This window comes from Crinia signifera, chromosome 11 (assembly GCF_055691185.1).
Source record: "Crinia signifera chromosome 11, ASM5569118v1, whole genome shotgun sequence".
NCBI classification, from domain to species: Eukaryota; Metazoa; Chordata; class Amphibia; order Anura; family Myobatrachidae; genus Crinia; species Crinia signifera.
In genome coordinates, this window is record NC_139227.1 from 65,390,788 (window position 1) to 65,403,160 (window position 12,373).

At 42.5% G+C, this 12,373-nt stretch overlaps 1 protein-coding gene across 1 annotated transcript in view; it reads left to right on the forward strand.

Annotated features, from left to right (window-relative positions):
- The window catches only part of DPP3 (dipeptidyl peptidase 3), a 26,307-nt gene extending 14,207 nt beyond the window's left edge, over window positions 1-12,100 (forward strand). Inside the window, exons 12-17 of the mRNA XM_083165129.1 lie at window positions 786-941; window positions 3,736-3,860; window positions 7,355-7,475; window positions 9,334-9,513; window positions 9,652-9,814; window positions 11,612-12,100. Of these exons, the coding sequence (XP_083021255.1) occupies window positions 786-941; window positions 3,736-3,860; window positions 7,355-7,475; window positions 9,334-9,513; window positions 9,652-9,814; window positions 11,612-11,769 (903 nt within the window). The 3' untranslated portion in view covers window positions 11,770-12,100. The remainder of the gene's footprint in view (window positions 1-785; window positions 942-3,735; window positions 3,861-7,354; window positions 7,476-9,333; window positions 9,514-9,651; window positions 9,815-11,611) is intronic.
- Window positions 12,101-12,373: the final 273 nt, after the last annotated feature.

Below are 12,373 nucleotides of genomic sequence, written 5' to 3' on the forward strand. Positions count from 1 at the left end.
TTTTTTTTTTTTTTTACGGATTAGTCTTTTTAGATTCTTGTTTTGTACCAAAGGCAGGACATTTATTTTAAAGAAAAAAAACACAGCACCAACAATAGTGGCCTGCTGCCTACTCAACCTCTGTGCCCCAGGTTGATTGGATGCTTTGTGCAACACCACCTCTTGTCTGTTTTAGAAGCGTTCGTAAATCTAGCCATTTTCCTGTGTTACATACTTGATTGAATGGAAACATCCGATATTGACCACACCTTATGAGAAGACCAGGTTGTCAGTCCAGACTACGCAGTTTTTTTTTCCTCATGCATTTAGAATGAGAAAAATACATTGAAGCAGATATCCAGGGGATACTGATCTTCCTCTGCCCTGCACCATGATGTTAAAGCTAGAACACACTGAGCATGATTCCTCTAGTATCATTCCATGGTGCTGAGGGCCTGATTCTGGTTGACTCCCTAAGCAGCAGTATTTTGCTGCTTAGCAAGCCATGTAATGCCCCCCGATGCCGAATATGCCCGAAATCATTTGATGGTCGGTGACCAGCCAGTATTTACTCTGCACAGAAACAAAATAACTCACCAAACTAACTCTCTCTGCACATGGTACATCTGCCCCCCCCTCCCCGCAGTGCACATGGTTTCCATTAAAGAAGGTGTTTGCTTTTGCAAACCAACCAGAATCACCCCCTATGTGTATTCATACATTGGGCTGGGGTAGTAAATGTATTGTATATGCTATAGCTACCCTTGTTATATTTTAGGTATATTGATGACTTGTTCTGTATGCAGGATGTTTTTATAAAGTATCGAGGGCCATCTTTTGAAGTTCAGGTCGGCCTACACGAGTTACTTGGCCATGGCAGTGGGAAGCTCTTTGTTCAGGATAAGAAAGGAACCTTCAACTTTGATAATAAAACCATTATTAACCCGGAGACTGGAGAGCTGGTAAGTCTAATTAAGATGTTTATAGATCACCCATGACATGTTCTTCTTTCCACTATAATTAACTTCTCTAAGAGCTCATTTATAGTTAAGCGATTCTACTTAAAATGTTATTATTTTTGCTCATATGGAAACAATATGAATACCATATAAGCAAAACACACCTAGAAGCAGTTTGCCTATAATATTGAGACCTTTTTAAGAAAGCCGTATTCTATTTTATGTTATTCAGTAATCCTAGGGTAAATCTCATGTTTTTAAACAAATAGTTTCTCCATCTGTAGTAGGAAGGCACAGCTTTGTTTAACCCATAGAAAGCAGGGCACATGAAAAGGGACTCCTTCTTTAACTGGTGGTTTAGATCAGTGGTTCTCAAACTCGACCCTCAAAGACCCCCAACAGTGCACGTTTTCCAGTAGGTGCTAAATAATTGTCCCATCACTTACCTACCAGTAAGCCATCCTCCACCTAGTTGACTGAGAAGCACAAAGAATTGAATTCATGCCTGTTTAGACAGGCATGTCTTGCCAGAAGCAGGTCAGTTGCTCTTTTCCAATGGTTTTTGGGTTTGTCTCTTTTGCCTTTTGCATGCCTGGTTCACCCATGTTCTATAGCTTTCTTCTTCTCCGGTTCTGTTTGCCTCTTCGGTTCTGTTTTAAGACATGTCTGTCACATTACTTTTGGTTGTATATACATGTGTACTGCATACACTGCCTTGTTGTGTTCCTTGTTGCTGGTTTGCACTACAGCGGTTTACTTATGAGGTGGCGCACTCCTCTTTTTTTTTTTATATATTTATTTTTTTAAAGCCATCCGAAATGCCCACTTCAAATCTAGTAATCCATTTCATCCACATCTGTCCCTAGCCTTAGCCAAATATATAGTGTAATCTTGTCTACACTGAAGAGAAGCAATTCACTGTTGCATACTCCTGTAGCATCACTTTTCCCCCTGTCCAAACCACCACAAAGTCAGGTGGTTCAGGGAGGTCTTAATGGCAGTCATGCTTACTCTCTAGCACATGACCGTATGGTACATACATTTCCTTTCTTTCTGTAGTGAAAAAGGAATTATTTAAGATGACTAAATATAATATCACTAGTAGCGATTTGTGTTGAGAAAATACAGGAGGCATTCACTAAAAGCACTATGATGGTGTTAATATGAGACCTCCACATATGACTAGGATTAGGAAATGGCAGGGACAACAAGTGGATCCTCTAATTGTGTCTGTGACCGGACGCCTGCCCTTACGCTCTGACTATGCCCTTCGGGTCCACAGCTGGCGGTTCCTGGTCTCACAGGACCTGGCCAATAGGGGATTCCCTGTTACCATCAGTAACCGCCTGTTACTGACTCCGCTCACTACGCAGTGGGCAGGGATATCGCTGCCACCACCAGGCTCCTACTAGGTGGTGGCCAGAACCACTGTTAACTCCTCAGGCCCGAACGCTGGCACCTGAGTACTACCTGCTGGAGTGTGTGCATTGACCCGCTGCTGATACACCCCCAACTGGCGTCAGTTGGTTCCCCACTGTTCACGGACCAGACCTCTGCTTCGGTAGCTGGCAGAGCGGAACTCTGAGATGCTGGATACTGGGCCTTATTGTGGTTGAGTCGGATGGCTCCGAATGCGGACGGATAGCCGATGGTTGGTGTTTGCGCTTGCGCATGTGCGAAGGCGTATCTGCGCATGTGCGAACGCCTCACACATACGAACACGGCGTGAGTTCCGTACAGTAAATGATCATACGGAAACATCTGATCAGGGGGTGGAGAGGGGCGTGAAGGTCTGCTTGGGCTCATTACCATATGCGTACTCCCCACGTTTCATGGGCATTCCCATGAAAACGCTGGGCGTACGTATGGTAATGTGGCCATGAGGCACGTGTGGGGGGCGGACAACTGACATAGGGGATTTGGTAAAAAGTGCTTAATAAAAAAGAATAAATAATGATATAAAACGTAGTTATTGCGGTGGAGTGAATGTACTTGTATAGAGTGGTACCTGTAAAAAAAATTGGAGCGTTAGTAATGTTTACACCCTTATGGGGAATAAGTAGGTTTAGAAAGAGGCCGGTACCTTTCCTGTACTAACCCTATTCCGGCAGGGGGTCACTCTGTTGCAGTCGGTGTTGGTTTCGGGCTGCAGTGTCAAAGCTGCCACTTGAGGTTATTGTGGCCGTGACACTGCGCGTCCGTGCTGCCGGAAGTTCGGAGGTTTTCACCGGCTGTAAGCCGCCGGGCGCTGTTCGGGGCAGTTGTTTGGGATGAAGTGCTGGTGTCCTCTACATGTGGGGGTGTCAGGACCAACGCGTTATTTGCATCCTGCGCACTTTTTCAAAAGGCTTAATGAAAACCTAATGTCAACCTTTTTCATAACGACCTATTGCTTGTGTTCATCTTTTTGACTGTCAACCTATTGATCTGCAGAACACATGATCATGCTGGTGAATCCAGGTTTTAGCAGGTACAAGTCCATGCAGAATGGTTGCCCGTTGCATGGTATAAGGTGCAGATGGTTATTTTAGATACCAAAGATCCGCAACAGGTCCATGGCCGGCAAGGTAGTGCTGTCATCTTGGCCCATCGATCGTTTGGTTGACATAAACCTGCAGCTTTTACCAAACTTGTAAACTAAAGAGTAATAGGAAGGCCATAGGGTGCAAGGATGCGCACTCCAGTGCCATACCACCTAGAGTGAAGGGTAACTTCTCATCTGTGTACTCCTATAGTTCCCTTTTAGTTCACTTGTTCCTCTGTGTTCCTCAGTCCACTTTGGCATTCTTCCCCTCAGGTGAAAAGTTGGTACAAGCCAGGGGAAACTTGGGACAGTAAATTCTCCACCATTGCCTCCACTTATGAAGAGTGCAGAGCCGAGTGTGTTGGACTGTACTTGTGCGTCAATGAAGAGGTGCTGCGGTAAGAAAATTAAGGTCTTTATGTTCTATCAAGTGAGAATTTTAACTATTAAGTTTTTTTTGTTTTTTCTTTAATCTTTACACAGCCATGTAATTAACCCCACCTGTATTTTCTATTGGTACAAGCAGCAGTGTTTGCATACAATCATCTATCATTCATGATCCTTTAGAATAATGTACATTGCATAAGAGAAGATTTAGATTTTTAAAATTGCACTATTAGCATAATTGCTTCTGTGAGAACATTCATATACTTAATAAGGATGACTAATGGAATAATGCAAATCTGCACTAAACAAATTGTATGAATACAAAATGCGGCCACCGGGTTTCTTGGTGTACAGTACTGGCACGTACAATTATCTTTATCCCATCATCTGTGCAAGAAGTTACCTATCTTACTCTGGCTCTGTAAACAGGCATTTTCCTGTAATCCATGGGGGACACTGGAGACCTTGGGTGTTGTGGAGTTGCAGAAGTCCTGGGCACCAAGTAGGTTACTTTCTTTTCTGCAGCACAGGCTCCCATACACTGCCCACAGCCTAGTGGACTCTATTCCATTTTGGGGCACATGTCTCTGGGCTGCTTGTGGCAGTCTAAAATTCTTTCAACTATTTATTTTACACTAGGGTATTAGCAGGTTCAGTGTTATCCATGACACCCAGCTCACATGACACCCCAGTGGTAGGGGCACTGACTAGCAGGCTAATGATACTGACCACTTCCTGCAGTACACCAGAGGAGACAACTGTGGTCGGCCGCAGGGACAAGTATCGAGCAGCGATAAGGAAGATAATCAGAAGGCATCAGTCAGGTTCCTTCTGGCCTCCAACATTATTCATCCAGTTCCCCTTCCCCAGAGAGGAACATGTTTTTTCTCGCACATGTTTCTAGTTCAGAAACCACACTGTTCTTTCCAATCCAGGATTGCGTAATTAGCACACACTCAGTCGCTGTCTGTGTGCTCCCGCCTCCACCTGTGTGACTCACTCTGTGCAGCGCATCGGATGCACTGCTGCAAGCACTTACCTCTGCCATTTACGACCACACCGCTCACGGACGCTCCCTCCTGTACCGCTTCCGGCCGCACCACCTGCCCTCCCATGTGAATAAATGGGGGGCTGGGCTTTTTTTACTTTTTTTTTTACTAGAGTGTTTTACAATCCTGGGATTGGCACCCCTAATCCACGATGACTACTTATATATACCCATACAGGAGGATCTTCAGTAGTTCTATTGGTTTGCAGTTCAGAAGAATTGCTACCAGTTTCGGGTTTGTTTTTAAGATTTTTAACGGAACTCAAAGTCTTTACGACCGGGCGTTAGTATTCTGCCATATCTTGATGTCCTGATAATAATAATAATTTTATTGATATAATAATAATAATTTTATTGATATAGCATTCTTTCTCCAACAGGGCTCAAGGAAGGAGCTTTACAGACTTAAAAAAACAATGCCCATAATACGGAAGATTTAAATAAAGCCACACAGACACTTGCATGCACAGTAAGCATAATGCAATATTGGCATTATGGGTAATAACATACACAGGTAGTGGGAACACTGCATAGGATTACTCTGGGTGGAATAGTCTACCCCACCCCCACCCCACAAAAAAAAAACAGTCGAGTCCATATATTTTTTATTCCTATCTACAAGTGTGCCAGATGAGGCGCACTGGAAGGTAAGCCATACATCATGGAAAACTGATACTGTAGTAGTATGATATACCCTGCATTGAAAGATCCACGTGATGCACATACTGCCTGCAGAGGAAGCATCCAAGGCAACCATCTGGGGTGCATTGGTAGGGTGTGCAATAAGTGGAGGCACGCATTACAGGGATAGCACACATTACAGTGGAAGTACGCTGTTAATAGAAGGAAAAAATAAATCATGGTAAGAATGCATTTGCAGCTAACCAACTGAAGGTGAAAATTGGGATAATATAAATGGCCCGGTCTTCTGGGAACATTATGAGATATGGGTATAAGAATGTAGGGACCTGCTACTTTTGGTTGTCAGATATTTTTTAAGACTATCTTTACCTCACCCTAACCTTGTTGCAGTTGGGTGATCAAACAGGAAATACTTAATCTATGAGCCCTTCTGGATTCCAAGATTCAATGTTGTTGTTTTTTCTCCATGATGAAGTCATTTCTTCAGCACTGCAGAGTCTCAATACACTTGTGCATGTTTCATTTTGGAAAACTGGTTTCTATCTTTTGATATGAGAAAATATGAACAGTTCCACTCCAGACTCTGCAGTTGCAACTCCTGGGTCGATGGAATCTGTCTCATTTCCATCTCATTTGCATTTCTGTCTTGGGAAAAGCTTTAATATCTTGGCTACAGTCTTTCCTGGACAAAAGTTGAGCGTATTTGATTCTGTATTGGGTTCTCCTCACCATGGAGGCAAGTGTACAATGTTGGTGAGCTGGACAACACTCTTTCCAGGCAGGGTCAGTGGTCAGCTAACTAGACATTGTCTATTCATTAACTAGAATCCCTCATAGCTACCCCTTTCTGATATTTCCACCCAGATAATGATGTTATATGTACCAGTCATGTCTACCTTCCTAAAGTGGTTTCCTGTTTCCATATCAGTCAGTAATTCTTGTGGTTGAGTCTTTTGACCACTGGATACATTTGTATCACATATCTATTACTGCTAGTACAGATCATGTGTGAAGACATATGGAATTTGATTAGTGACACTAAAGACTTTTTTAAAAGGGATCAGACTTCTACATTAACCCAGCTGTATATTTATATTAATAACCTGATTATAATAAGATACAATAAAAGTGTCAGATAGAGACAACTTTTTAATCTTTATTTCTTACACCATTTAATTACTTTTTTCTTTTAAAGCGTCAATCAAAATTCTAATTTTAATACTTCGTTCCTAATATTCTAATAATATAGATAATATATAAGATATTGAATGTGATATATGTAGGTATCAGAATATACCTAGTGATCTATGACCGTCGGTACTTGACTCAAAATTAAATGTATTTTTTATCATTTTTGTAAATGAAGAATTACTTTTAATAGCAAGAAACGACCTGCTTTGTGGATAGAGTGCACCTAGGAGAACTGGTTTTCTTTTTCCTTTAGCATTGAGATGTCTCCAGTGGATCACTGGAGAAAAATGGATTATGGTTACCTATAAAATCAATTTTTAATGGGTGATGCCTGACCTTTTTACCCTGGCTGGCTGGGGGATTTTGCAGTTCTGACACGGTTTTGTGGCAACTTGTGTCTGTCTGTGTGCCAGTATTGTATACTTCCACTGTCCTTGTGACACAATTCATGTAACCACTGTCTGTTTTTGCTGAAAGTAATGGAAAGTAATGTTGTTTTACTCTTTGTAACAGGACAGCAACAATAGAAAGTCTGGTTTATTAATGAACTGCAGTTATCTTCATACATATATGAAAATGTTACGGTAGGGTTTAATGGTATAATCTGTTTCATGCCACATGCAGGATATTTGGCCATGAAGCTCAGGAAGCACAGGATGTTCTGTATGTGAACTGGCTGAACATGGTCCGGGCTGGCTTAATGGGATTGGAGAATTATACACCAGAAACTGGCCGCTGGAGGCAGGTTTGTATTCAAATTCTGGCTCCATGCAAAAGCAACACAAGAATGCATATTTTATGTGTGTTTGTGTTTATATCACTTTGAGCTGATGATGCTTGGGCTGAAACAGGTCATGTTTTTTTCTGCTTTTGTGGGGGTAAATAAATGACAATCAGAAAGCATTGAAAGCAATCTGCGTTTTATGCTGCATAGTTTAGGGTATTTTTAATTTGTAGAAAGAGTTCACCCAAACACCTGGCACAGAAGACCTTAACCAAATAAACTTTGTGTTCAAATTTTTTGAATCCTTATTAAATACTAGTTAAAAGCTGTTAAAAATACAGCTTTTGCAATGTAATTTCAGTTTTATTATTTATTTATCTATTAACAGTTTCTTATATAGCGCATACATATTACGCAGCGCTTTACAGAGAATATTTGAACATTCACATCAGTCCCTGCCCCAGTGGAGCTTACAATCTATATTTCCTACCACATGTACACATGCACAGACATTCTAGGGTTAATTTTGTTGGAAGCCAATTAACCTATCTGTATATTTTTGGACTGTGGGAGGAAACCGGAGTAAACCCACGCAAACACTGGGAGAATATACAAACTCCGCACAGTTAGAGCCATGATGGGGATCGAACCCATGACCTCAGCGCTGTGAGGCAGTAATGCTAACCATTACACCATCCTGTAACTGTTTTTACTTTCACTTTGTGGGCTAAAAATTCACAGCTCAAACTCTCCACTCCCTCCCCAGTTTCCATCTTGTCCCACCTGAAATCTCTGCGGTTTATCCTATTGGCAGAAGGATGCGATGTTGCCGTTCGGGTGCCGCTTAAATGCCGAAAACGGGACCCAAATTAAGCCTAACTCGCACCCTGCGCCGGGCCGAATTCGTTTAAAATTGTTTGCACCCCTGTGGAGATGCAAACAAGCTAATTCAGCCCCCCGTATAGTGCGCCCGATGCTGTGATGTGCACACGTGAATCATCCGCAAGTAATAGGATCAACCCCTCTGTCTTCACAGCTACCTCTCCCCATATCCAGCAAGTTTGAAACAGATTAGTGTCCCTGGAAAAATTCCTTTCACTTTCTGTTATGACATTTCTTTTAGCTCACAAGGGGGTAATTTGGTCCATCGAGTGGACTCTAGTGATCAGTGGCGGTACTTCACTTCATATAATTTATACAAGCACAAAGGCTAGTTTCACAGTACTGCATCAGCTGCAGCCCTCAGAAGTTGGGTAGGACTGATGGAAAGGCAGAGGATTGGCTTTCCATTGGGAGCAGACTGGCTGCTAATTGAAAACACCTCTCCATGGGACTGCCTGGTGTTTTGATCAGAATCTTGTGCATTTAATAGGATATCATTGCCGTACTACGAGGGCTACAGCTCATAGTTAAAATCCATCACTGATGATGATGATGATGGGACAATGCTTACTGAACCTTTTGAAAATGTATGCAACTGTAAAAAAAAAATTGGTCTATATTGTTACTGCTTTTGATCATTTTCTATTTTAGTCACCATTAATAAATGGACAGGGCTAGACAAGTCTGTGCTTGTTTAATATTGGGATCTATATACTAAAACTTGGAGAATATTAAAGTGGACTGAGAGAAAGTTCTAATCAACCAGCTCCTGTCATTTTTCAAACACTGTAAATGATCGGCTGGTACTTTCTCTCCATCCAGTCCAATGAGAGAGAGATACATAGACAAGCAAGGCTGGTGCAGTGGCTCTTCTTGGTGTAATAGTTCTGGATATCTGTGAGTTTCTAAGCCAATTACTATGAGCCCTAGTTTATGCTAATACATACTACTAGGGAACATGGTCATAATGTCAAACCACTTTATTTTTTCGATAAAGGCTCATATGCAGGCTCGTTTTGTCATCCTTCAAGTCCTCCTAGAAGCTAAAGAGAACTTTGTCACCATTACACAAAAAGTCGGAGCTGACGGACGCCCAGATGTACAGGTGACGTTAGACAGGAAAAAGATTCTGAGTGTGGGCCGACCAGCAATCCAGCGTTTCTTACAGCGGTTGCAGGTATGTAGACAGGAGTAGAGTACAGTGGGTCTACTTCACTATTTGCTGTGTTTCGGTAGCACTCCTATGTTGAAGCATTGCGTCATGTCTTTCCCATATTTATTTTCCTTTCCAACCTTTCCTCCTCTTTTTCCACAGGTATACAAGTCTACAGCAGATGTAGAAAGGGCTCGTGAGATGTATGATGGCTACTCTAAAGTCACAGACTCTGAGCCATATAGATTTCTCACCCTGCGAGACATTGTTATACTGAGAAAAGAGGAACGTAAATCTTTTGTTCAGATAAATACCCGAGTGACAGGTGAGCAATGGTAGGACTGGACAGCATATATTAACATGTTTACTGGCTGTAATTAGGGTGTGCAAGCAGAGCACTGGAACGACACCTTGCAATCCGTATATCTGCTGCAGCCTGTACAGCTGTTTGGAGTGTCCTTGGTGGGTTGGGAATGGAATCACCACTGTCAGAATGCCGACAGTATGATCCCAACTGTGGAATGACTGCAATCTTTGGTAAGTAATGACCGCAATCCTAAATTACCCTCCCCCTCTTTTAACTGCCTTATGCTTTGTACACCCAGTCAAATTTGACATTCGATTTTGACTATGGGGGGTATTCAATGTAGGGTCACGACTGTCGGGCTGGCCAGACAGCCGTAATCCTGTCCCATTCTCAGCTGGCTCGACTGTGATTTTGCAGGCGGGATTCAATGTCCCTAGTGCCAAGAAGGGGGCATGGCCGCGAGAAGCAGCCGAAAATCGGCGAGCAGCGACTGGGAGCTCGAAAATTCCAGGCCGTTCCCGGCAGAACGTGCCTGACTGCTTGTGAAGTCAGGCACGTTCTGCTGAGATCCCTGTTCAATGCTGTCGGGGAAGACCGCAGCCATTTCCCCCGTCGGGAATGGCATGGGAGATTGAATATCCCTCTATATATCAAAATCTGTACTGGATAAATTCTCTACTACGCAAAGGGAACGATTTTTGGAAAATGGTGTTTAGAATGTGTAGGAAAATCTAGTAAGCCCAACAAGTAAGCATTTTGAACTACTACAACAATCAAGGGTATACCTGAGTTTTTATATGACGAATGATCAGGCAAATCTGGTCTTTATAAACCCCCGCCCCCCACCCATTCCTCCAACTACTAAAGGGCAATAACATAAAAATGTGAGTCTCCTTTCCAAGGGCAATCTCTGGTTGCCAGAATAGGCACAATAATGACAGATTTATTTCACCTCTCCTGCCCCCCCTACTTATGGTGGGGATACGGTCATTCGGTCACCACCAAGTAGGTCGACGTGAGTTTAGGTCGACGTGAGTTTAGGTCAACAGGGTCATTAGGCCGACATGTTTTATTCTATTTATTTATTTTTACTGTTTTTTTAAACCAACATGGGGTATTTCATGCCCTACCATCCACTAGGACGTGGTGGGAGAATAGAATAGTGTGCCATGCATAGCGAGGCACCGTCCCCGAAGCGGTGGTACGTTTTAGTATTTGCGTTGACTGTGCTGACAATAAGGGTAAAAAAAAAACATGTCGACTTTTTCACTGTCGACCTTACCCAGGTCGACCTAATAACCCTGTCGACCTACACTCATGTTGACCTTCCTGCATGTCGAACAAAATGCATGCATTTTACAACTTGCTGGTGAACTGATCCACACCCTTATGGTCCCCCCCTTGCTCTTCATATATTTCTGTAGCGGTATGCTCTGTAATGTCTCTGCACCGGTATGGTGATGTCATTATGAGCCAACAACAGGAAGTATTAGTGACAAATGGGCATGAATAGTTTGTATTACTTTATACTCTGTGTGCTAAAGACAAGTTGCTCTCATAATTAGCACATTAGAGGTACATGTATAGAATGAAACTGACTCATCCTTGGCACTGAGAGAGTTGAGCGTTTCTCATAAATGAGAGCTAGGCAAAACATATTTATCATTGTAGATCCCCAGTGCATCACCATTTTTTATGGACTGCTTTTAATATTTCAGTTGCTTTGTCACTGGTGTGTAAAATGTCCGCATCACTTACAGTGACCAGAAAGTTGCAGATTATGTGCCATATCCACAATCCTGTTTTTCTTCACAGGGGATAATGTGGATGTTTTGCGCTATGACAGCAGCCCTGCAGGTCTGATCCTCTCTGTTCTTGAGAGATTCCCTGACGATGAAGAGGAACTAGAGCGGGAAATGCTGGACATGAGCTGCGCAGATGCCCATTTCTGGGGGACACAGAATAGCAGATGAACAGCAAGTCTTCTGGGAAACATACTGCAGGGTTCATAAAGGGGGTCATTAAGCAATACTTTGCAGATTGTCGGCATGGATTAGGGGGTAATAAGCAAGCTGGGCAGGGAATAGGCTTTAGAGTAATCATTTGCAATGGTGAAAGAGAACCGTGATTGAAAGCAGAAGAGTCCAGAAGGAGAGTAGTGCTCTGAGGAATCCTTTGCAGGATGATGGCCAGTGATTCGTCACTATGTATGATTGTCAGTAGGACATGGTTATGTGGCTCTCCAGGATGCCAGGATAATGACTAAACCTGGACAAATGTCAAATTAAAAATGATTTTACCAAATCTGTATGCAAAAGTTGTATTATTTTGTATCATTCTGTTTGAAACAAATCAACTATTCATTGCTACAAAATGGTGCGCATAATGCTTTCTCAGTTTTCCACATAATGCTGTTTAATCAAAGTCGTCTTCACATTGTATTACTCTTCCTTCCTACTGTAGTAGGACATACAGTGTGTTACTGTATGATAATAAGACATTTCATATCTTGGAAGAAAACTAGTCTCCGCTATCATCCTCCTGCTCTTCAGCTGTGTTTTCTGCACCATAGGTTCT